The sequence below is a fragment of the Telopea speciosissima genome, chromosome 7 (assembly GCF_018873765.1).
Source record: "Telopea speciosissima isolate NSW1024214 ecotype Mountain lineage chromosome 7, Tspe_v1, whole genome shotgun sequence".
In the NCBI taxonomy this organism is placed as follows: Eukaryota; Viridiplantae; Streptophyta; class Magnoliopsida; order Proteales; family Proteaceae; genus Telopea; species Telopea speciosissima.
The window spans coordinates 14,549,474-14,576,603 of NC_057922.1; the positions used below are offsets into that span (position 1 = coordinate 14,549,474).

A 27,130-nucleotide genomic window follows, 5' to 3' on the forward strand; every position below is an offset into this window, starting at 1 on the left:
GGCTAAACCTTAAAGGCCCAAATCCACGCCTCTCACTCTACCCGCGTCTGTGTGTCGAGTCCAGAGTCCTATACTCCTATCTGGCCGGTAAAACCCCAAAAGAGTTAAACCTCAACTGCTTTTCGGACCCCAGTCCCAAGCAGGGTTTTAGTAATCGGTAATCGGTATCGTTATCTGCTGATACCGATTTGACACCGATCCAGATCGAACCGTATCAATCTGGATCCGACAGATTTATTCTTCTTTTTTTTTTAAACATTTTTACGGCATGATTCAAGAACTCAGTGGAAACAGTGGTTTCGACCGAGATATCTCAGTGAAAATTTATCTATTTTAACTTAAGATACCATGGGCTAATATGCTATTGTATAAGTACCTTCCAACTAAAATACTACTATATCTATTATTATGTGTGAAATCAACCGATTTCAGATTGTCTAGTGATAAATCAATCAGCTTTATCGTTAAGAAATGCATGGGTTGGGTCGGGCTGATCGGGCCAGACCGGGGGAAAGAAGAAGACCCAAGGCCTCAACCCTAGCACGGCCTAGCCCTGATTCAAGGTCAAAAATTTTCAACCTTAACCCGCCCTCAGGATCAGGATATCTCAACGCAGGCCCTGTTCGGGCTCATGGCAGGCCAGAGCAAGCTCGGGCCTACAGGGCCAAACTTGCACCCGTGCATGCATCTTTTGCCTTTCTTTTGGTGTTGGGAATGATGGAGGAAGAAACATAAATATTAAGGAAAAAGAACGCATCCAAGCCCTGCACCAATGTGGGGGCCCTGAGGGGACACGTAGGGGCATTGACTGAGGGTTTTTTAATTTTGTGGAGGGGTGGGATGGTCATTTCAGGTGGCTGCGTGTGGGGGCAGGTTTCACGTGTCAAGAAAACATTCTTTTTTCTTATTATTAAATAGCATTATCATCCACGACAATACATTCGAATGGATTCCCAATTTTATTTTTTTTGGTAACTAATGGATTCCCAATTCACTTAGTTTAATACTGTCAACACAACTTATGGTTTTGAACACGACTTCCATTTCAATATTTGGTTCTCGGAGGCCTTTCCAAGTGTTTGGCACTTTGGTTTATGTAGGCTGATTAAGTGTCTTCTAAGAGGGGAATTCTTTATGATTCTATATGGCTTGGGCCCACTTGTTGTATAAACTACTTTAATTTCTTACCATATTTAGTAATGATACTTTTTAGATGTAATTTTTATCTTACTTTTCAAACCCAAGGGATTTGAATAGAATCAAGACTCAATTGAGCTAGCCAAACCTACCCAAAAGCTTGGGTTTGGTGGATTCAGGTTCAGTTATCCAACTCCCAAGCTGCAACATTAACAGCATAAACAGAGATCAATATCAAACACCACATAGATGAGCAAGAAAGCTATATTACAATCTGTGTTGCATTCCGTTTATGTCGTCCTCTCCTAATTCTATGCAACACTTCTTTTTTTTTTTTTTGGGGGCGGGGGCGGGGGGTGTAATTTACAAAGTCCAACATTTTTAAGGTCTTCATACAATATAGGTAATAGGTAGCCCATCTTTTTCCTTCCAATGATTAAATCAATGAGATAAGAATGAGTGTCCTTTCAATGATTAAACCAATGAGATAAGAATGAGAAAAAAAGGAGCAAGTTCTTCAATGCAGTCAAATTCCAACGGCATCAAGAAGCTCAGAGTGTTGATATACAGGGACTAGAGAGTTGGCAACAATGGCACCACTAGCAGCTACTGCAGGGACTCCAATGCCTGGAAATGTAGAGTCTCCACAACAAAAGAGTTGTGGGATTGGAGTAGAATGTCCAGAGAATGTGTCTTTACCTGCTTGTATGGCTGGTCCATATGTCCCTCTGTTCCTTCTCAAGAACCTTTGATGAGTTAGTGGTGTACCTATCAGCTTCACCTCACAGCTATCACGGCTGAAGCCCGGACCAAGTACACGTTCGACTGCTCTCCACATTACCTTAATTGTAGAAGATTCAAAAGAGATGAAAGCATATCACTATAAAGAAATTTCAGTAACTCTAAGTAAAAAAGCAGGTAAATTTGCCAAATTACCTAAACGGACAGATTTTAGAAAATTATTCCTACCCCTCCCATGCAGTTTAAGAAACAATGAAGGGAAAAAGGAACTACTTTAGATACAACGGAACTCAGTGTTACAACCCTCATGTCCTAAGAACTAAACCCCAAATTTCAACAATGAAACAAACATTATACTTTGGGTGACAACAATAATTTTTAAGGGACTAAGAACTTGAATCCAATAATGTGGGGGAGCAGGAATCAAAACAAATAGAATAATGTCTGAATGAAAACTGAACAAAGAAAAATGTAGCAGTTGGACTGAAAAATCAGAATTTGGTGAACATTGCACATAAGTGGTTCTGCCAGGGTATAATCATGATGTGTAATTTTCAGTCTACAGTTGCTTCAACAGAAGAATATGTGATAATATTGGATCTCTACCACTGTATTATAGTTGTAAGGAACCAAAAGAGATAGATAGGTCTTCTTTGGCACAAGGTTGTGAATAGTTATCAAGGCGTCGCCTAGGCGCCCAGGCTCCTTGGTCGCCTAGGCGCCTTGGTTTTAGACCCTCTCCAATGCCATGGTCGCCTTGCCGCCTTGATACCTATGGTTGTGATGCAGAACAAGACGATAGATCTGCTGGTGGTGAGCAGCAGGGATGAGAGAATAGAGAGAGAAAACGAGAGAAGGTGAAAGAAATACGAGAGGCAACAACCTCAATACAACTAAATCATTCCTCAAGTCGTGCCTAGGATGTGGCAACCTTCTCTATTTATAATAATGAAGCAACATTACATAATTAGAAACTTTTTAACTAAAGAAGAGTTATCAAAATAGAAAGTAGAAACATTTAAAACAAAATCCCATAACCAAGTACTATCAAAACATGCACTAATGTTGCACCAGAACTACATTAGATTGGAATTCCATCTTATCTTGGATATTGATACTCTTTTTTCTTTTGACATATGTAGAATTGTATCATGGTGTATTTATATGTACATCATACAATCCATAAAACTCTGTTGTAAACAATCTCAAGAATGATTCCATTTACTGAAAGTTGAGGAATCCATAATGAATAATGACTTTCAGTGGATCCTCATAAATATTTGTGGACGCCTTGATTTATAAAGTGAGAAGCTGAAAAGCTTATAAAACTATTTCATTTAGTCACTTATTTAATGTTTACTCACTAGCAAGAATATGCAGAATTTCAAAAGCTTATCCGCAATTCGAAAGTCAAAGGGAGGGGAGGGGGAGAGTTAACAATGCTCGATGCCGTATTAAGGCTTTTTTTCTTTCTTTTCTTTCACCCCTCGACCTTTTGTCTTTGTATCAGCCAGAAGGGGATACATTAATCACCCTATAGGTGTTCTTTTCATTATTTGCAGTTATTGAACATATTAAACAAGTTCATTTGAATTTATCTTCTAAAATCCAATACTGTTTGTCTCTTTGACACTTTCAGCATGTACAAACCCATATATTCCAATCTTCAGGCACGAATAAGAGAAAGTTTCAAAAGACATTTTCGATCTAGAAAAGAGAATTCTTCGAGGCCAGTTAGCATCAGACTGGGATAAAGTAGAGTAATGCTAGTCATCTGGAACCTAAAAAGACATTGTTTCTTTTTCATTCCAAACACAGAAATCAGAGAAATTCCAGCAAGTTCATGTGGTGTCAACTGTGATCCTGTCATTAAATAAACTCTAGATAGCTTTTCCTTTCATTTTCCAGAATTCGGCAACTTTCACTCCAAAAAAGAAAAAAAAAAACTTTTCACATCAGCCATCATCAGTTCCCAATCAAATCCATCTAACCCATTAGAGAACTTAACCCTAAGACCTACTACACCTTATATTGTTACCCCAATATCATCAATAAACTCCAAGACCTCTTAGCCACAAGGTGGAACATTTTATCTTTGTGGTCAAAACCTCCGCCAGTCAATAGTTTCCCTAGTTCCAATATCCTTTTCAAGTCCAATAATCACCATATTTTTCCTACAATGGCACCAACCTTAGAAATAGTTCTCTAACCAATTATATTTCTAATAGTAAAGGTCTCTCTTTTCCAATCAAACCTACTCCATTTGTTTTGAAATTTTATATATGCCTGGTCATTGCACACTTAGAAGCCCTAGTTTTGCCAAAATCCTAGAAGCTGCTTAAAGATTCTACAAATCTTCTGAAGCCCAAATGGCATTGGGAATCCAAACAGAGCCTAGGTTTTTGTCCTACTGCAAGTTTGCGGCTCTGAAATGTTTATAATTACTCAAAGCTCATGGCTGCAAAAGGATTCAAGTATTGTGACTAGGTCAGCTGCTTCCTTTTAAAGGGGGAATTATCAATTATCCTTGCTTCCAAGTTTATCTGATGACAGAATATGAGAAACCTGATAAATAGGTAACCACCAGTAATATAATAGAACTAGTTTATCCCATAGTTCGAAATTTCGGTCGAAATAACAGAAATTTCGTGAAATATTTCAGTTTCAAGAAGGCCTCAAAAGTCAAAACAAACAGAGGATCAACTCTACAGGCATACCAGATTTCAACTGAAATTTCGGTAGAAATTTCTGCCTGATAACTCCATAACTACTAGAAAACCTCAATTTTTTAGGAAAGTCATTCATTTTACTACTGAATCGAGACTTGGTGGTCAACTGTGGAGTATCCACTTCAACACTTTGGTGGACTTGAAGCACATTTATACAAATTTCTTCGAAATTAAAATTTTCCACCTATAGGTCTGTTTTTTATGGACTTTAAGAGATTCTTCAGACAGAGGATGACATGGCCAACAAATGTCATAGGGTCCAAGGCCAAACTAGCACTTTGGGTGTTCTTTTTTCCGATCTACTGCTTCAAACATATGTAAACATGCTTAAATAGGCAATCCCTATTAATTGTCTATGTTGAAACTTTTTGACATTGGTGCACTACTAAATGGTTTTTCTTCATTCTCAATACATATTTCAGATGTTTTTTACAATCTAAATGTTCAAATTAGTTTAGGGATGCTTAATTAGGTTCACTAAAATTTTGGGCCAAAATATGACCATTTGACCAATGAAATGACCAACCGAAACACACCAAATTTCGGTTGAATTTCGACTGAAACCAGAAATACTATGGTTTCGACCAGGTCGAAATCAAAATTGAAATCTGGAACTATGATTTTTTTCAATTACCCCATGCATAGGACAGCTAATGTAAATTGGATCCTTATCTATAGAAGACCAGAAGGGCTCATCACTTGGTGTGACGTTAAAAGCTTGGGCTGACTGCATGAAGATATGGGTTCGAGTCCGAGGGTGGCCCCTTCATGCAAAACATGCCAAAATTCAGGACAAAGTCCAGTCCAACCCTCCCAGGACACTGCAGAAACGGGACACACACCAGTTAATGGCTTTTCACTCTAGAAGATGGAGGAATGGAGGAAGAAGATTGAGTCACTAGAGCTGCAGCAAGATTAACTGATTTCTTACACTCCTGTATTTTCCGCTGATTTTAATAACAATTCATTCACTCTTCAAAAAAAAAATATGTAAAGAGGATGACAAGAAATACTGGTAACTATTTCTAAATACCTCTGATCGTTCTGCCTTTAGTCTTTTATATACAAGGCTTCTACGATCAAGTCCCTCCCACAATTCAAATGGTTCAGTTCCTGGGGTATAGGCATGCAACACATGTTTCCCAGGGGGTGCCAAATCTGGGCTCAGTACACTAGGTACAGAGATCAAAACAACATTCTGATCAGCATCAACTCCTCTGTTCCAGTCATTTACAATTATGTGATGGATTCCCAAATCTTCACGGATTCCCTAGAAAATAACGAGTACTCAAAATGTTAATAAAATTAATCTTACAATTTAAGATCATCAACAACAAACTTAAGTGACAAATTTGAGGAAATCAAAAGTGCAGCCAATTAATGACGTTGATGAAATAACTAGCAATAGTGATGGAAACAACTACTGGTACAGTCTCCAGCACAGAAAAGTCTCATTGCACATGGTGGGGAAGATTTATATAAGTATTCTCTACATACAAACAGAAGCAACGATGCAATTGTTTTAATACTTTCCATGTTTGTTCTAAAGAATAAATGCAAAAACTTATAATTTCTACAGTTACTACTAAGGAAATTGAAGGATACTCATAAGAAGTATCCACTAACACGATCACTTTCAACTTTGAAAATTCTTCCATATGATAATTATTAACCATGCTTTTTGAGTTGGAATAAATTCATCTTCCCACCTTAACAATAAAACTTATAATTTATAGCAAATAATAATGGTTCCCGGTATATATCAACTGGGAAGGCCCAAGAGTTCCAAATGAACTGAGGAAGAAGATTTCGTATCAACCATCCTTGGCATAGAAAGATGCTCTCCAATGTACATGTTATTGAACTCTAATAGTCCAAAACTGAGTTGACACATAACAGTAAAGATTCATCAGGCATTGTAATATTAGATTTAGATCTCTCGGGCAGACGTGATAGTTGACTCCACTTAGAGCTTTGCAGGTTCACCCTTTAGTTATCAACTTTTAGCATACTTGTCAAGGCGTTGCCTAGGTGGTAGCATCTAGGCTTTTTTTTGGGTCTAAAGCAACAACACACCTTGTTGACACTTCACGAGTTTACATTGTTAAGTTGATTTATGGTTTTTGTTCTGTTTTTCGATGAATATGCCTATATTATATCCTAAATTTTGTTTATTATTGATTTTCACATATTAGGTCATTACTAGCTTAATTATATCATATTGCATTGATTTGGCTTCTATTTAGCATATAAGCATAACTATATAAAATTATCATTGCTATATTACATAAATACACGGCATGCCTAGGGCACCTAAGCAATGCTTAGGTGGGTGCCTTGTCGCCTAGGTGCCTCTCCAATGCCTCGGGTTGCCTAGTCGTCTTGACAACTATGCTTTTTAGTCATTAGGTCATCTACCTCCAAAAGCTTTGGCAACTGAAAACAGCAGGAGAAGGTTTCAAGAAATAACTGAATACAGATGAAAATAAACTTCTGAAGATGTGAAATTAGGTTACTCCTTGTCTGAAATGTGAAATTTTTTGCCCTTGTCACATAAATAATATATTGATAAGTTACTTTTGGCATGTTGAGGTCGGTCTATCGGGATTATGAATATTCAAGCAGTGGTGGAAACAATTCGAAACTTCCAAGTCATGAGAAAATTACACTCAGGCCAACACCCCATGAATAGACATATCGCATGAATGTATACCAGAAACCAACCAATAAATGGCCTGGTATGCCCTGTAACATAATAAGTGATCCCCTGGAAAACTATTAAAGGCAGTCAGTCAACTGGTCAGCCTTACTCAAACTAATCATTTATTGACTAGCTAATAGATTCAGTCATCATCAAGCCAGCTTTTTTTGGCAAAATAAAGTGGTCAATTATGATCACTGATCAGACAATGCTGATGGATAGACATGACAAAGACATGCATGACCTCACTTTCCCCTTGGTCAAGTCTCCTGGACTGCCACAAGCTTAAGCATAGCTTTCAATGGGTATTACATCCCATAAACTGACAGAAACATGGGTATCCAGACTACATTAACTACAAAGGGTATCTTCAAGGACAGCAATAACTATTTTAGTAACCCAAAAACTATTATTTAGGGGTGTCAATGGGTCGGTTCGGTCCGGTTTCGGTTCGGGTTTTTCGGTTTCGGTGTGGCTTTCAGAGAAACCGAAACCAATCCAATAAGAATTTTTCGGTTTCGGTGCGGTTTGGTTTCATGTCAGTTTCAGTTTATGATAACGGTTTGATATCGGTTTGGATTCAGTTCAGTACCAGTTTTTTAACTACTTACTTCAACTATTTTGCCAGTAAACCAAGAGCCACATGGGTCCAGTTTTGTTCTCAACACCTCCACTGTATTCCCTTCCCTGAACTTCATGACTCTAAATACCTTTAACCTTAACCCTGTTTAAGCCAGTGCAAATCAAAGAAAAAAGAACAACCAAGTCAGAACTTAATCCATTCACAGAATTAAAAGTTGAAGTTCATGGCCCAATACAAGGATTCTATCTAACTATCTAAGACCAGTAATGCCACAGAAATTTTTTAAACCATTAGCGCTTACTAAAAACTCTGATCTTTCCTCTTCACCAATTACAATTGTAGAACCTACTCTATTGAAAAGGGCTTAAAACAAATAGGGTTTGGTGCAAATTTCCCCAGATGATTAGAGAAACCAAAGCACAAACGAGACGAACAAACCTAAAGAAGTTATCAAATTCAAATTGAAAGATAAGAGAAAAACAAAAACGATCTCAAACACAGCAAACCAGCAAATTCAGAGCCATGAACCAAAACTACTCAAAGGATTCTACATCAGATTTAGAGTAACCCACATATCAATTCCATTTATTAAAAAAAAAAAAAGCTAGAAACTGAAAATAAAATTGAAAAAGCATGAGACTGCACAGTAAAAGATTACTTACGGAGCTTGTAGCTCATTCTGGCAAAAATCCATGATCGATTATCTAAATTAGAATACTACTAAATCTTCAGAAAAAAATACATAAAATAAAACAGCTACAGAGAGAGATTTATGTGAAATTAAAGATACCAATTAACGATTCTAATTGAAAAAAGTAAGGGGAACAAACAGATAGAATAATTCTAACCAAAAAAAAATCTGAAAAAAGGGGCATATTTTGAGTGCCCAGAGAAAAGGTTGAAAATCCATAGAAAATTCTGATTGGACTGACCTGGATTGGATCGAAAGAAAGAGAGAGAGTGAAGTGAAGATTGAAAAACGAATTCAACAATGCTTGTTGTCTTAACTGAGTCATGACCACATCGTTACAGAGGAAGGCTTGCTGTTGGTTTTCCTGGAATAGCTCTGAGACTGGAGAACCTTCAAACAAAAAGAGGAGATAGACTGAGAGAGAGGGTTTGGGGTTTCAGGTGTGAGTGAGAGAGAGAGAGAGAACATAGGTCCAAGCGGAATTGCTGCCTCTTGGAGCCTTGGGGAAGAAGAAGATCCGAAGGAAGGATGGTTGCCTGAGAGGCTGAGACCTGAGTGCCGTTGAGAGTCGAGAGTCGAGAGTTGAGTGAAAGAAGAACGGTTGCCTGTTAGGGTTTGTGACGGGTTGGGTTGGTTCGGTTCGGGTTCGGGCCTATCGGTCGGGTCCAACGGTGCACTGTCGGTTTAGCCCGAACCGAACAGAAACCGAATGAGCACCAGACCCACAAACCGAAGCCAATCCAATAAGAGATCGGTCCGGTGTGGTTCGGTCTCATTCGGGTTGGATCGGCTCGGTTTAACCGGTTCAGCTTAGGTATTGACACCCCTACTATTATTAGTGCAATTATTTAACACAATTCTGATTAAACTCATGGTGATCTGTCGGCCAATGTTCAATTAATGAAAGGCTATTTCAACTCACCTCCGCATCAAAACCCAAATGGAGATGCATGAATGATTCACATTGTGGTGTCGCTTTAATTCTTTCTTTGTACAACTTTGGAATGACTTCTTCAGGTAGCAGATTTAAAGTGTCCCACATGGATGCATTGCTAACTACGGCCTTCTTAGCACGTACAAACTGCAATATACATGCTGATATGTTATGGGAATATTTGAAAATACAGTTCAATATCTAGCAGTTAGGCCTTTCTATCGTTTAGGTTACTTTACCTGACCATTTCTTAGTTTTACCCCAACAGCTCGACCATTTTCAACAACAATCTTTTCAACATGAGTTCCTAAGGAAAGCCTTCCACCAAATTTTTGCAACCCCCTCACAAGAGCGTCAACAACTGCCCCGCTCCCATGAATAGGATATTCAAGCGCACAACCTGGTTTGTACCATTCAGCAAACATGTACACCTGGAAATTGGGAATTAAAAAAGAAAATATGGTGAGGATAGGAACTATTTATTGCAAACAACAAAATGCCCATGCCTGTTATTAAAGTGCTGTCCTACATAGTTCGAGAACTCGCGAGATCTCGCCGAGTTTCTCGACACCGTAGGTGAGTCCCAAAAGTGTGAGATCTCGCCGAGATCTCGTTTGAACCATTTTTATGAGGCATCTTGTCCATATCTCGCCGAGATCTCGGGTTGACCCATGGAAATGACCCATCTACTATGTATTTACTTACCTAACTTGACAGAACTCTTATATGCTTGCTCTGGAGCACTATATGCAACATTACAGCAACACTATATCATGGGAAGACTATGTGACACTAGTGGGGACTGAATACTTGATTCAAAGTCATTTTATGTGATGATAGTTGTAACACGGTTAAACAGTTTGATATATCACTTTAACATTTCTGATTCTTATTTAAGTTGTTTAGCTATTAATTGAATGTTTTGCTTGCTTTCTATTACTAAATTATGTGTAGAGTAGGGTATTTTAGTACATCGCCTACCAACCTATGGTCCGAAATGAAACTCAGATTTGGACTTTGTTTTTGCAAAATCTGATAGTGCCATTGTGTTTAAACGGCCTAAAATAGGCTGAATACCAAGTTTCAAACCCAAACTAGGTCTTAAACCCACCGAGATGAGGCTTCGAGTCAGAAAAAAAAGCACCAACTCGTCGAGATCTCGATTCGACTCGGTTTTTCCTAGAACCGAATTGGTACCGAGATCCGAGTTTTAGAACCTTGCTGTCCTATAGGAGTCATGGACCCCTATTGGACTACATAAGAGTTGCCGTAGTGTTCTATTTGGTTAGCACTCACAATGGGGGGAGTGTCTCCACCATGAGAGATTCCTATTCTGAGTTGTTAAGTCTCAGCTGTTAGTAATCAGATTAATTTACTTCTCTAGTACCTTCCATAGTCAGCTTCTTATTCTATTTGTAATTCATAAAAACATTATAAACAAAGGGCACCATCAGCAATAGATTCAGTATGAATTCTATCGTTGGGTTCAGTTCTTCTTCCTCTCTATCATCTTCTCCCTGAAAACGATAGAAGTCAAGGAACAGGTTCGATTCCTTCTCGCTGAAACACCACTTTGTTGTGGCATTCCGGGTGCACTCAGCTGAGATATAATACCCTTTAAGCACAAGTGGTCCAAAAACTCGTCAGACTAATATTCACCACTTCGATCTGATCTGAGGCATTTGATACGTCTACCCAATTGGTTCTCGATCTTGGCTTGGAAATCTTTGAACCCTATTTAGCTGTCAGATATCAGACTGGAAACCTGGTGCCTAGCCAGACGTTGATTTAGCTTGATAGCACCTGTTACTGTTCATTCTAAATCACTCTCCTTTATTTAGCTTGATTGCACCCTGATTGACCTAACTTCTTTCTACCCACTCCTAGCTTATTTCTCATTACCTTTGTCAGATCTAAAACCATTAGTCAATATCTCCCATCCAATAATTTCATGTTCTTTGACTATAATATTTGAGAATAATTTGTCTCTTGATTTCCCAGACAGTAATTGCTTCTGCTAAGCCAATTAAGATGCTATCTTTTCTCAAGAAACCCAAAAGCCCTTTGACTTTACTTACATCAATTAAAGAAACATACGATGAACACAAAAAATAAGTTATAAATCCAGATCAGCAGTTGTCTAACCTATTCTTTTGTTTCTTTCTTTTTTTTGCTCTTCTGATATAGTTTTTTTAACTGGGAATTTTTCACAGTATTCTTTTCTTTTATAGGCAACAGAAGAAATTTTAAGCTCAAGATCAAGGGATCTAATGATTTATGTTTTCAATATTAATTCTAAAATAAGCATTGTAATTTCCTTGAACTTAAAATATATAGTTACCATCTCTGCTGAGAGTGTACCATTAGATTTCACCCCTGCAAGCAGAAAACATAAAAGATCCACCCAGTTTCGTACAAAAGGGTTGTTCAACTCCAAGGAATCAATAATCTCTGAGAAGGGCCTGAGAAGCTTTGTAGCACCAAGAGCTCCCTGAGGTCCCATTTGAATGAAAGATTTCAAGAGTGAAGGAGCATATCTAGCCGCTGCTGTGGAGAGAACACCCCAATCACCTCGAATGGACAAAGGAGGTAGAGCCATAGCAGCAGCTGACATTGGAAGCACTGCATCCTGTAGATGAATTGTGTACACCATTTGAGAGATGGAGAGACTAAGAAAAATTATAAAGATGAGAAACTAGCAAAACTTCAAAAAAATAAAAGAAAAAAAAAATTATGAATATAAAGTTTCAATGGATTGTCTATTATGCGATTTAAAAATTTTAAACAGAGATAAGGAAGGTTATAACTGCAGTCACTTATCACAGCCAATTTTTGTATAAGGAAGTACTAAGTATCTACATGTAGAAATTTGTACAAAAGTGATATTATATACTTACAAGAAGTTTTTTCCATTCCTGCACAGCATCCATACTTACATACTTCTCCAGGTCCTGAAGAAAGATAATGGTTCCACACAGAAAATTAAAACTTAATGACTACAAAATTCACATAAAACAGGATCACTGAGTTGTATCAATATTTTCAAGAAAAGAAAAGAGTGACAAACTTCAAAGAATCCAAATTTCATATTCTTTCTGTTTTTTCAAATATCAGTTGGTTGACATCTAACACAGGTAAGGCTTCTGTCAGTTTTTCAAAACTTTTTGAAAAATGGATCTGTGTTTCTGAGCCTTGGCCCTTTAGTTCTCCCCCCCCCCCCCCCACTCCTCTTTTGCTTTACTTCTATTTGTCTGTGATTGAAGAGCCAATGCATACAAATTCCAAATATATAAATTTACACTCAAACAAACAAACAATTACCAGCACTGACAAAAAGAAATGACAAACTACCAAATGTGCTAAATTTTATACTAGAAAAACTAAGTCATGGGCCAATGTTGTTATAATAGAAAATATTCATTGATATACTCCAAAGACAGAAATTTTAAACAATGCTATGGTGAGCAAATACTTCCATCCTATGTTAAAGGAAATGAAAACAAAAATTCAGTGAGAATCCACCTTGAGAAATTCTGTGGGACCTATACGTGACAAAAATTCACCTTCAGGTATGTACACCATCCATGAGTCATAGGAGGCGCAAGGGATTGACTCACCCAATGCATCCAAAACCTACAAACCACACAGCACTTGGTCATCTCAAATGGAGCCATAACTAAAATCTTTTAGCAATGACTCTAGTATCTACAATGAAGGCAGATATTCTTTTCAAAATAATAGTTTTTCCTTAGTAGTCATTGAATCAATACTATTTGTAACGTAAACAATAAAAACAGCTTAACACAAGAGATAAAATGTCCAGAAGTATTGAGCAATATGTATGATTGTAGGACTGATGGCAATACCAATAATAGAGAAAAGAAAAACAGACAATTGAAAACAACACAAGCAAATTTCTCATACCAAGAATCAACAATATTACAAATATCACCCGACCACACCCATACCAAGAATCAATCTCTCAAAGATCAAGTCTCTTCAGTCCAAGAGAAATCTCCACTAAAAACCCCCTAAGAACACACCCAGCACCTTCTGTTGAATGAGTTTTGGCTTTACAAACTAATTCAGGATCAAGTCTCTTCATTTCAACAGAAGCTGGGTGTGTTCTAATGAAGATTTAAAAATTCAAATACCAAGAATCACTCTCGGTTCAATGTTTTAAATGCTATGCTTGAATTAGTTGCGGCTTATCTTATTTTTGGGTCGCTGAGGCTTTTTGTAATTCCAATGTTCTACCACTCATGGTTTTGTTCTAGTACAATGGTGATCTCTATTTTGGCAGGGGTCATCACTTAGTGCAATTGTAAAAGCTCAGGCTGATAGTGTGAAGATGTGAGTTCAAGTATGAGGACAGCCACTTCGTGCAAGAACTGCCAAAGGTCAGACCAACCTGAATGTACCCCTTCTGGGAGCGGGACTTGCCCCGGGTACTAACAGCTCCATTTTTTATTTTGTTTATTTGGGTAGTTTTGCCTCATAAATATGGGTCTTTTTTTTCTTTTCTTTTTTTTTGGGGGGGGGGGGGGTGGGGATAACCCACTAAGTGATCCTAAAGTCAGTAGAGATAAGTTCTAGTATTTGAAAAAGGGAAATGTAGAGATAGGGGATAACTCTGTAAAAAGCACCATAAAATCTATTTCATGATTTGAATAGAAAAGCTCCATTTTGCTGTTTTGGTAGTCGTGTGTTTTCATGGATTCATGGGAATCAGATTCCTCTCCCTTGTAGGTAACCACCCCACCACATCTGACACCTCATGGATGGTGTGAGATGTGGGGTGGGGTGGATACCTGCAGTGGGATCCGGACTCGATTCATGGCGATTGCTTTATGATGAACAAAGTTATCTTTTGGACCTACACGGAATACTACAAGCTAATCTTGAAAATACAAATTTTCATACAGGGAAATGAATTTTGATGAGCAACAAATTTTATTGAAGAAAGAGAGATGCTCATAGCAGAACAACCACCCCAATAGGGAAAGATAAGAGCCTCTTCAACCCAAACCAAAAGAAAGCAGCAGAAAGGCAGAACTGCAGAAGCCTACAAGAGAAGTATATCAGAAACATTACAAAATAATAGAAGCCCCAAAACACAATCTCAGTCTAACAATCCATCGCTCTGCCAAGCCCTCTGCACAGTCATTACACTCCATAATTCATTTTATTTTCTTACATCCTGCAACTATATAAATTTCCTTGTTGTTCTACCGAAATCCCACCATCAAACTGAATTTCCTCTTGAAACTTTATTCCTAGACCTTATGCAATAACCTTGGCAGGAACCCTCAGCCATGGCCAGCCTTTCCAAATCAAAACCTTAATCCTTGGGTACAAGATTTTATTCAAATCACTTGAAGTTTCAAATACCAGGTGAGGTGCACATTTGCACCCTATGGGAACTATATAAATAGTTTGCGCTATTGCAATAGCGCAATTTAATCATTGCGCCAAGGCTCGATTCTTTAACTATTTCGAAAATTATATTTCGGTAGAACAACAAGGAAATAGTTTGCACTATTGCAATATCACCATAGAGGGTGGGCCTTGGTGCAATGGTAAGGTTGCTCCATTGTGACCAAGTGGTCACAGGTTCGAGTCTGGAAACAGCCTCTCTGCAAAAAGCAGGGGTAAGGCTGCGTACAATATGACCCTCCCCAGACCCCGTAGTGGTGGGAATTTCGTGCTCTGGGTACGCCCTGTTTTTATTGCGATATCAGCACAATAAACCCAAATTTCTTTTTTAATTACAACCATAGTGGGGCGAGCCTTGGCGCAATGGTTAAGTCAACCTAATGGTTGCAGGTTCAAAACTTGGAAACAGCCTCTCCTACGAAGCAGGGGGTTAAGGCTGCATACATTTGCCCCTCCCAGACCCTGCAGCAGTGGGAGCCTCGTGCAATGGGATGCTCTTTTTTTTTTCTCTTTTTTTCAAATTACACCCATGCTCTACTCATGCCTAAGCTCAGAAATACAATCCTAAACTCCATCAAATCCTTTTCTCCATTCATACTTGTGTTAGCCTGATTTTCTAGAGCATATATCTGTCAAGTGTTTGATGATTTTGTGCAGTCAGATTCCTTGAAATTCGTGCTCCACCAAGAAGTTATTCATTTAAAAGGATAACATGAATATTTGTATTCAATGAAAAGTTTACTTCGTCCAGACACAGCACCCTAAGTTTCCATGAAATAAAGTCAGCGCTAATAAAATTCTAGAATTTACAACTTTACATTTTGTCCTACTACAGACTCATTTAGGTTTGAATTTTATAATTTGTATCTAAATTTTCCATTTAGATTACTAGATATAAATAAATTGAATTAGGATTATAAGTTAGTTAAAAGTGATTATTCGACAGCAGAAATAGAGGCAGTTTTGAATTTTGTTTTCACATTAGTTGTGCAAATTCACAAGACACTTCAGTGACCTTTCATAAGCAAGAAACAAGAGAAGATTTTATATCTTATGGAAGTCACTTCTTATAAATAGGTCCACTCCTTTTTAAGGTTCCATTTGTATATTAGAGACCTTAGTAAAGTTCATTCATCATGCATCTCATGAGCATGTAATGATATATTTTCAAGTGAAATATTTAAATTAAAGACAATATTCCTGATATGCATCAATAGATATCAAGCAGATTTTCATAATTTTACCATTTACAAAGAGGTTTGCGTCATATAATAAGATATTGCCCATGTTTGTTCATATTAGAGATAACTTTTACTTTCTATATTCATTTGTGGACTTGCAACAGAATACATATTGGGTTTAGAAACATAAAGCAAACACACACACACAAAAGAGAAGAAACATACAACCACTTGAACAAATACAAACACATGCAGATAACACTTCATTTTAAGAATGCAAAATAATTACTTGGGCAAGAGGATTCGCCTGAGGACCACGTGACTGAAATCCAGAAAAAAGAGATGGACCGGAGTCAAATTTGTAGTCTTTGATCTTAAATGAGTGAGCAGCACCACCTGGTAGATCATGACTTTCTAATACAAGAACATCTTGTTGGTATCTAGACAAAAGTCCCCCGCAACACAAGCCACCAATTCCACTCCCAATAATAACTACATCTGCTTCTGGCTTGCCTGCACTTCATTCAAAAGTAACATTAGAATGTACTTATTTGATACCTACATGAAACAATATCAGAAGGTGAAAACTAGTAATCACAACCTAGGAGAAGAGAGAGAAGTATAAGAAGAAGAAGAAGAAGAGAAGACTGCCGCAAGGAAGCAAACAATCCATGTATGTGGCAGTCCCTTGCTATCTGTTGGAATATGGGTATTATTGTAACATGGGTCGACCCATGGGGGTGTTAGTGTTCTATTTATATTCTAGTTACTTTACCCTATTCGATTGGGGGTATTATTGTACTTTGTATATTCTGGAATTCTCTCCAGAATTATTATAAATAAATCGTGGAGGGCTGTGTCACATTGACAAGCCATTCCATTCATTCCATTCTACGATTTCTTCATGGTATCAAAGCTACTATCGATACCTGAGAAATAACCTCCTAAATTCAAATCGATCTCTGCCTTCTCCCTCCTTCTCCCATCTCTGTCTTCTTCTAGATCGATCTCTTAGATCGATTAACCTAGCCCTCTTAAAATCCTAAACCGAGACCTTCTTCTCCTAAGGTCTCTTCTCTCCCATGAGGGCGGTACTTGGAGGTGATCTAATATGATCTAGTACTTGCCCTAGCCTTTACCTCCTCTTTTTCCACTTTTTATGATCTCCATACAAATCGAGATCTGTTTTTTTGAAGTTTGAAGATCTGCAGCTTCAGTTTTTAACAGAATACACATCTGCAGAATTTTTTGAAGATTACACATCTGCAGGATTTTTTTGGACTCAATACTTCACAGTTCAACAGTTCTGCCTTTTTTTGGACTCGATACTCAACAGTTCCACAGTTTTTTTGTTCTCGGCACTCCAAGTCTCTTCTGGTCTTCATCTTAATTTTCCCCATCAGTGTTCAGCAATTTCAGATCGACACCACAAGGGATCAGGTCTTCTTCAACAGAACCAAGACCTTTTTTGCAGATTTCATATCTGCAGTTTTTTTGGAACATCATCTCTGTATTTTTTGGACTCTTAATTGCTGGTCAGTATGCCTGATTCAGAGGACTCTACTGTGGCATCCACTGGCCCATCTGTAACACAAGGGAATCATCACGATTATCCCTCTTTTCCTGTCAGCCCTGTGAAGCTCGATGGTACAAATTATCTACTCTGGTCTACATCAGTGTTTCTCTCCATTGATTCAAGGGGCTATAAGGGCTATATATATGGGACTACTGTTAAACCACGTGATGCTGGTCCATTACAAGATAAGTGGAGTTCCAATAACTCCCTGGTTATGTCCTTTCTCCTCAGTGCTATGACTCCATCCATTGCCCGTGGTTATGTACTGCTTGATACAGCTGCAAAAATCTGGAAGGCTGCTAAAGATACATATTCCCAGGTAGGGAATGATGCACAGGTTTATGATATTCAAAGAAAACTCCATGCAACTAAACAGGGTGAACTTACTTTGTCCCAATACTACTCTGAACTCCGTAGTCTCTGGCAAGAGCTTGATTACTATGACAACTTTCAACTTGATTGCCCCTCCGATATTACCAAATTTCAGCAAAGGGAGATAAATTCAGTGTTTATACTTTTTTGACTGGACTTAATGTGGAGTATGATCAGCTTCGGTCTCAAGTTTTGAATCGTTCCCCCTTTCCCAATTTGGAGCAAGCCTACTCTATGATTCAGCTGGAGGATACTCGTCGTTCCACTATGTTACCACCTGCCCAGCCAGAGAGATCAGCTTTAACAACTTCTGGGGGTGGTTCTTCTACTACTGGTACACGTTCCTCATCTGAGAAGGAACCTCTTAAATGTACCCATTGTGGAAAAGAACGACATACTGTGGATTTTTACTGGAAATTGCATGGTCGGCCATCTGATTCTTCTGATGGTCGTGGTGGTGGCCGTGGTCGTGGCCGTGGTCGTGGTCGTGGTAATCGTGGTGGTGCACAGGCCAACATTTCTGAAGCTACTGAACCAGCCCCTAATGCCACTCTTTCTGCGGAGGAACTTGTTGTATTTCGTCGTATGATGACCAATCTTGGGTCTCTCACATCTCCATCTACATCTGCCAATGTGGTTCCCTCTTCTGAATCCAACCTTGTTTTCTCCCAACCAGGTATTTCTTTTGCCGGTCAGTGTGCTTCGGCATTATCTCATCCTTGGATAATCAATTCCGGAGCCACTGATCACATGACTGGTACATCAAATTTATTTTTTCGTTATTCTCTTTCTTCAGGCAAAGATAAAATCAAAATCGCAGATGGCTCCCTTTCCTCTGTATCCGGGAAGGGGGTTGTCCATTGTTCTCCTTCGTTATCTTTGTCCTATGTCTTACATGTTCCTAAATTAACTTCCAATTTGCTTTCTATCAGTAGTTTAACTTCTGACCTCAATTGTAAGGCTGTTTTTTATCCTTCTCATTGTGTCTTTCAGGACTTGGGGACAGGGAGAACGATTGGAGCTGGTAGAATGCGTGGTGGACTTTATTTGTTCGACGATGATCTTATCTCTAGTACTGCTGCTGCCAAGTCTAGACAGGCTCTTACTACTACTTCCGCTGACCATCATCTCTCTGAATTACATCAATGGCATCGTCGATTGGGCCATCCACCTTTAGGAACATTAGCTAAGATTTTTCCTGGTTTATTTCAGCATTGTAATCCTCAAACTTTATTATGTGAGGCCTGTGTTTTTGCAAAACAAACTTGTTCTATTTATTCTAGTTCAAATAAAAGACGTTCCAAACCTTTTTCTATGATTCATTCTGATGTTTGGGGTCCCTCATCTTCTATTTTTGGTTTTAAGTGGTTTGTCACATTTATTGATTGTCACACACGCACCACTTGGGTTTATTTAATGCGGCACAAAAGTGAAGTGTTCTCTTGCTTTAAGGTCTTTTATAGCATGGTTAAAACTCAGTTTCAGGCCACCATTCAAACTCTTCGGAGTGACAATGGTCGTGAATATTTTGATGAGGCATTCCAATTATTTCTTGCAACTTAAGGTATTATTCATCAAACTAGTTGCGTCGACACTCCACCTCAAAATGGAGTGGCTGAACGCAAGAATAGGCATCTTCTTGATGTTGCTCGCTCCATTATGTTTGAAATGCATGTTCCCTCTCATTTTTGGGGCGAGGCTGTTTTAACAGCAGCTTATCTTATTAATAGAATGCCCTCTCAGATCCTTGACTATAAATCTCTACTAGATCTTTTAAGAGGTTCTTCTTCTTACATCATTCCTCCTAAGGTTTTTGGATGTGTGTGTTTTGTGCGTAACCACTATGCCCATGGTAAGCTTGACCCTCGCGGTCTCCGCTGTATTTTTCTTGGTTATTCTCCTACCCAAAAAGGGTATAAATGTTATCATCCGTCCTCTCGCCATTTTTTCGTTTCCATGGATGTTGTTTTTCATGAGGCTGTGGCTTTCTTTCCCTCTTCGGCACCTCTTCAGGGGGAGTCTACATCACCTCTAGAAGATGTGCCGATCCATATTCCTCCTTCCCTCCATGAGCCCATTGATGATTATCATGTACCTTTAGAAGATGATGCTGTCCAAGGGGAGCAACAGTGGGTTCAGCCACAGAAAGACTTTAAGCAGCAGTATTATCAAAAGAAAAAGGGGCAAATATAGCCCACCACTGCAGCATTACCGAACCAAGAGTTGTCCTCTGAACCAGGACTGAATGAGACTTCCTCTGGTAATATTTCTGATCCTCTACCTCCACATTCTGCACCTATTATTTCTGATCCATCACTTGATTTACCCATTACCCTTAGGAAGGGAAAAAGATCTTGTACGCAACATCCAATCTCTCAGGTTGTTTCGTATGAATCTTTGTCCCCCTCATTTCATGCTTTTGTTTCCTCTTTACCTTCTGTTTCCATACCACAGACTTGGCAGGAGGCATTTGCAGATGTTAGGTGGAAAGAGGCCATGGTCGAAGAAATGCAAGCTCTTAAGAAGAATGGTACATGGGATCTGGTTACTCTTCCACCACAAAAGAAGACTGTGGGCTGCAAGTGGGTCTTTGTGATTAAACAAAAAGTTGATGGTACTGTTGACCGCTTTAAAGCAAGGCTGGTTGCTCGCGGGTTTACACAAACATATGGGATAGACTATTTGGAGGCTTTTGCGTCGGTTGCCAAAATGAACACTATCAGGGTTATTCTCTCTTGTGCTGTGAACCTGGGATGGAGTCTACAGCAACTTGATGTTAAAAATGCTTTCCTCCATGGTGAATTAGAGGAAGAGGTATATATAAATATTCCTCCTCGATTCTCATCTGCTGCAACTCAAGGCAAGGTGTGTAAACTTAAACGGGCTTTGTATGGTCTGAAATAATCACCACGTGCATGGTTTGGTCGCTTTCAAAAGACCATGATGACTTTTGGGTATAAACAAAGCAATGCAGATCACACCTTGTTTATCAAGAAGACAGGCAGCATCATTACTCTTCTCATCGTATATGTTGATGATATAGTTGTCACCGGCAATAACCCTGCTGAAATTTCCAAGTTGAAGACTTATTTGGCCAAGGAATTTGAGATTAAGGATCTAGGCATGCTTCGCTATTTTCTAGGGATTGAAGTAGCCCATTCTTCTCAAGGGCTATTTTTATCTCAACGCAAGTATACTTTAGATCTTCTTTCAGAAACCGGCATGCTAGGCTGTTCTCCTGTGGATACTCCTATAGAACATAATGCTCGTTTTCAAGACACTGATGGAGAACCCGTGGACAAGGGGCGATATCAGCAATTAGTCGGGCGTCTCATTTATTTATCTCATACTAGGCCTGACATTGCCTATGCTGTGAGCCTTATTAGTCAGTTTATGCATGACCCTCGGTCTAACCACCTGGAAGCAGTGTTCCGAATCTTGCGATACTTGAAGTCTGCCCCTGGTAAAGGAGTTTTATTATCTTATCATAACCATCTCCAAATTGAGGCCTACATCGACTCCGATTGGGCTGGCTCTCATGATCACAAACCACGGGTTACTGTACATTTGTGGGCGGAAATTGTGTTACATGGCGCAGCAAGAAGCAAACTGTGGTTGCCCGTTCCAGTTCAGAAGCTGAATTTAAAGCTATGGCTCTTGGCATTTGTGAGCTGCTGTGGCATAAAACCTTATTACAAGATTTGAGCATTCCTATTACTTTGCCTATGTGACTCTACTGCGACAGTAAATCAGCAATAAGTACTGCCCATAATCCAATGCAGCATGATAGGACGAAACATATTGAAATTGCTCGTCATTTTATCAAGGAGAATCTGGATAATGGGACTGTTTGTGTTCCCTATGTTCAATCTGGTGACCAGTTGGCTGATGTGTTCACCAAAGGATTGAGTGGAAAGGTGTTTCAACCTCTAGTGTGCAAGTTGGGCATGACTGATATCTATGCACCAACTTGAGGGGAGTGTTGGAATATGGGTATTATTGTAACATGGGTCGACCCATGGAGGTGTTAGTGTTCTATTTATATTCTAGTTACTTTACCCTATTCGATTAGGGGTATTATTGTACTTTGTATATTCTGGAATTCTCTCCAGAATTATTATAAATAAATCGTGGAGGGCTGTGTCACATTGACAAGCCATTCCATTCTACGATTTCTTCACTATCAATATAAATAAGGTAAAGAGATACAATATCTCTAAGTCCCCCGAAACACAAGCCACCAATTCCACTCCCAATAATAACTAAGTAGAGCTCTGGAGATCAACCCTGAAAACAAGAGGTCTTAAGATTAGTAGAACGAAGACGAAGTATTGATGTGTAATTTTAGTCACACTATGATGGATACTAACATGGTGCGAATTGAGGAAAAAGAGATACCACAAAGTAACTATTTTAGATATTTCGGGTCAATCATAAATACGAAACGTGACATAGAAGATGATGTCTCTCAGAGAATTATAATGGGATGGTTGAAGTCGAGAGGTGCGTCCGGAGTGCTATGTGATCAACGTATTCCTTTAAAGTTTAAAGGAAAGTTCTATAGGACTGTTGTTCGCCCGACTATGATGTATGGGGCAGAATGTTGGGTAGTTAAGAAGTGTCATATTGATAAACTTTGTGTAGCAGAGATGAGGATGTTAAGATGGATGTGTGGAAAAACAAGGAAGGAAAAAGTAAGGAATGATCGTATCAGAGCTGACTTGGCAGTTGCTCCGATCAATGACAAGCTCCGTGAGAGTCGTCGAGGTGGTTTGGCCATGTTCAACGGAGGCCTAGGGACGCCCCAGTAAGGAGTGATATGATTCCGATTGATGGAGCTAAAAGAGCGAGGGGCAAGCCTAAAATGACCATAGGAGAAGTTGTGAGAAAGGACACGCATAGTCTAGGTCTCGTGCCGTGTATGACCTTGGATAGAGCCTATTGGAGAGCAAGATTCATGTAGCAGACCCTATTTAGCTGAGATTCTCCTGACTTGCTGAGCTGTGCCTCTTTCCTCTTTCACTTTTCTTGTATTTTCCTTTGTTAATTTGTCATTTTTCATTTTTTCACTTCTCATATCATTTTCCCATTCTTCTCTTGCACTTTGCAGTTTTTACCTACTTTGTTCAATTGGATTCATGTAGCCGACCCCATTAAGTTGGGATAAGGCTTAGTTTGTTGTTGTAAAGAGATACAATATCGCCAGGACTAGTAACAGTGTACTACATAGACTAAACCACTAATATCACTAAAGTCTAAGTTAACTAAAGCAAGGAAATAAAACTAATACCACAGGGGTCTGACAATAATACCCCTGTGGTACAACATTCAGAACTTAATACTCCCCCTCAAGCTGGAGCATACAAATCACCCATACCAAGCTTGGAACAACCGTATCGAAAAGCAGGACTAAATAGAGGCTTGGTAAACATATCACCCAATTGATCTGCAGAAGAAACAAATGGAGTATCAATCAACTTTCTCATTACTGCATTCCACACAAAGTGACAATCAACTTCGATGTGTTTGGTCCTTTCATTAAACACCGGATTACTGGAAATATAGAAGGTACCTTGATTATCACAAAACATCTGCATTGGTTTAGTAACAAGAAACCCCAACTCTTAAAGTAATGATTTCAGCCACATCAATTTTGCTGCAATATGGAGTCATAGCTCTATATTCAGCCTCAACACTGGATCTAGTCATAGTCATTTGCTTCTTTCTTTTCCAGGTGACAAGATTACCACCAATGAATGAACTTATATCACTATCAGCACTAGCTCAGTCTGCATCAGAATATCCGACTGAATCAATATTTTTATGAGGCCAATAAATGAGCCCTTTTACTGGAGCCCCCTTAAGATTCTTTAAGATTTGAAATGTTGCCTCCAAGTGAGTCTTCTTAGTTGATTCCATAAACTGACTTATAACTCCAACAACAAAAGATATTTCAAGTCTAGTAACAAGAAGGTAAATGAGTTTCCCTACTAATCTCCTGTAGCGGTGCTTGTCATCAAATTCTTCACCATCACTTGTCCCAAAGTTCTAATGTGGATCCATAGTATTATCAACTGTTTTAGAAGCAAGCAAACCAATTTCAGATAAGAGGTCTAACATATAGTTTCTCTGTGACAGACTAATCCCTTTCTTTACTTCCAAGCACTTCACTACCAAGGAAATACCTTAGGGCACCCAAGTCTTTCATCTGAAAATGTTGTTGTAGATAAAATTTTACTTTTGTTATAACCTTAGATTCATCGTCCCTAGATATGATAATATCATCAACATACACAGCCAATACAATCACTCTAGAACCCCGAAAACGAACAAATACAAAGTGATCAGAATAACACTGTAAGAATCCGCACTAAGTAACAATCGAACTGAACTTATCAAACCAAGCTTTAGGTGACTGTTTTAAACCATAAATTGCCTTGTGTACTTAAAAACTTGTGAGCGTTCTCCCCCTGAGCAACATACTCAGGAGGTTGCTCTGATACCATGAAACGATATCAAAAGGTGAAAACCACTAATCACAACCTAGGAGAAGAGAAAGAGGAAAAATAGAGGAAAATAAGAATGCCGCAAGGAAGAAAAGAGTGATGTGGTAGTCCCTTGCTATCAATATAAATAAGGTAAAGAGATACAATGCCGCAAGGACTAGAAGACTCTTCTGTCCTTGTGGTAACAATGTACCACATAGACTAAACCACTAATATCACTAAAGTCTAAGTTAACTAAAACAAGGACTTAAAACCAATACCACAGGGGTCCGACAATATTACCCCTGTGATACAACACACATAACTCTAACAGTATAGAACAACTATATATATACAACAAACAACAACCATAAGCTTATCCCAACTAAATGGGGTCGGCCACATGGATCCGAAAAAGTCATGACAGTAATACAAATAAGAGGAATACAAATAGAACAACTATATACATATATATGTGTGTGTGTGTGTGTGTGTGCAGGAGAGTAAAAGCAACCATTCTGATAGTTTGTAAAAAGGTAGTCAGACCACAACTCAAGAGGAATACTCTTGAGGTCCTTCCACCTAGAAAAGTGGCCCAATAGATTGCTGCAAATAATAACTTATTTCCTCCCCCCTTCCCCCAACCCCCCAAAGATGTATTTTGAACCATTTTTTAGTTTTCAAAATGCACCACAAAAATTAGATTAAAATCACAAAACCGGGTCAGCATTAATGCAGAGATATGCATCAGTAACATTGATTGCTTAAAATGTACAAAAAATGTCAGACTGCCCCAGACTGTAGGTTTATGCCCGGTTCCTCAAGAATTTGCCTTCCAACTTTAATCAGTACAAAAAAATGCAATCTTCAAGCATAGTCATCAGAAACCGAATATCAATTTCTAAGGAATGATAAAAGGAAAGGTGAATAACAAATAAAAAGGTCTAAAGGACATTTTTTTCTAGTCCCCGTGTTTCATCTTCCTATTTAAGCTTGATTAATATCCCAATTTCTTCAGCTCTGCAGTTCCAGAAAGTAAAGATAAATATATCTAATTTCTCCAAAACTTAAAAGTTTTGTGACTAAAAACCCACTTCCCAGTTCAATTGTCCACATCTTCATCAACCCTAAAATTCAGCATGCCCCGGTTTTCCTGACTCAGTATCAGCTCTCGATTATAATAACTTGTATTTGGTCCAATCTAAAAAACTCAATACTCGTAATTCAAAGCAATGCATATTCTGAAAAAGTCGAGAGACAGATAGGGAGAGAGACCTGGGAAGGAATTCTTCTGTAGAGAAGGATGACCGTTAGGGGAGGGCTCTTGCCCATTTGAATTTCGCGCCAAAATGGTAGTCCGTTTTGCAGGGGATTTGAAGTAGTAGGAAGGATGAAATCGGAGGTTGCATGTAAGAGTACCAAACGCCATGAGAAATGAGAAAAAGGGCAGAGCCCAAGTAGCACAAAGACAAGTAAAGAAAATGAAAATGCTCAAAATGGAGCCAAAAAGGGTGTTTTGAGAATGGGGAAGAAAGCCAAAGACCATAAGATATCTTGGTGACGTGGCTTCTTAAATAGCCACGTCAGTTTTATCCGATGATAAGTGTTTTTTTTTTTTTTTTTTTTTGTTAAACATCCGAGGAGAAGTAGTAGTTGAGCGTTGTGACTGCTCTCTCCCTCTAGTGACAAAATCAGTACATGTTTTCTTTTTCTTTTTTTTTCTTTTTTTGTTTTATCAAGGGAGAGAGAGTGAGTCCTGTTGTTGCCGTATTCTCTAGTCTCTACTCTATTATTCTATTTTTTTTTTTTTGGGGGATATATTATACTATTTTAAGAGGAGATTTGATAATTTTGGCTTTGGTAATCCTATATAGAATTTCTAAACTATCTATGAAATTCATGTAAAAATAAAATTCAGAGAGAGCTTCCTACAAGGATAGTATAAGAAGGAATCTACACACTACAACCAATGAAGAGTTGAAAAATAATATCATTCATACAAGCCCACATAATTAGAATAGGAGAGAGAATTGTCAGTGTAGGTCCCACGGTGAATTGTGGGTGGATGGTAGAGCCGGATGGTATAAAAGATTCAATGGTAGTATAGCAATCTTTTCAATGCACCTTCCAATTTCCTCCCCTTCCTTATCTCCTGAAATACATGGATAGCTGTGAGTAGGTCTATAATGTAGAGGACCTCACACCTATCTAACTAGGCAAATTTTACCTTGAATCACACAAAGTGCTTTAAATGAGTTTACAATGACCCAAATACCATTTTACATAGTGTGAATCTGACAACACTTTTATAATTTCTTCACTATAAACTCATATTTGAGATAATACTCGGAGACCTAATGTGTAAGAGGCTTAAAAAAAATCGATCAACCCTGTTGAGGGCCCATCATTCACTTGAATGGCAGCCCAAGAGGACGGCCATGGGTGGGGGCTATTAAGAGGCAAGGGAGAATAATAGGATGTCAAACATCTGAATGGAGGAGGAAGAGTCGAACAAGCGACCTCTCCCATGGACTTAGGTCAGCAATCTATTGCAACTGGCAACC

At 38.7% G+C, this 27,130-nt stretch overlaps 2 protein-coding genes and 1 long non-coding RNA gene across 4 annotated transcripts in view; all 3 read right to left on the reverse strand.

The window, feature by feature from the left end:
• Positions 1-7,708, reverse strand: part of LOC122667828 (mitochondrial outer membrane import complex protein METAXIN) — a 28,965-nt gene extending 21,257 nt beyond the window's left edge. Inside the window, exons 1-2 of the mRNA XM_043864272.1 lie at positions 7,704-7,708; positions 6,176-6,185 (exon numbers count right to left, since the gene is read on the reverse strand). The gene's annotated coding sequence lies outside the window, so the exon portion shown is untranslated. The remainder of the gene's footprint in view (positions 1-6,175; positions 6,186-7,703) is intronic.
• On the reverse strand, positions 1,500-26,056 carry LOC122667827 (prolycopene isomerase, chloroplastic). Its single transcript, XM_043864270.1, has 10 exons — positions 25,842-26,056; positions 16,423-16,646; positions 13,039-13,149; positions 12,414-12,467; positions 11,858-12,145; positions 9,756-9,947; positions 9,505-9,663; positions 5,641-5,877; positions 1,593-1,978; positions 1,500-1,547 (listed from the first exon to the last, which is right to left on the reverse strand). The coding sequence occupies exons 1-9, from the start codon at positions 25,993-25,995 to the stop codon at positions 1,664-1,666; spliced, it is 1,734 nt and encodes a 577-aa protein (XP_043720205.1). The 5' UTR covers positions 25,996-26,056; the 3' UTR covers positions 1,500-1,547; positions 1,593-1,663.
• Positions 7,933-8,881, reverse strand: LOC122667829. 2 transcript variants are annotated; one of them, XR_006333867.1, is made up of 2 exons: positions 8,824-8,881; positions 7,933-8,032 (listed from the first exon to the last, which is right to left on the reverse strand). It is a non-coding gene; the product is annotated as an uncharacterized LOC122667829 (long non-coding RNA). The 2 variants fall into 2 exon arrangements; XR_006333866.1 differs by lacking the exon at positions 8,824-8,881 and adding an exon at positions 8,554-8,642.
• Positions 26,057-27,130: the final 1,074 nt, after the last annotated feature.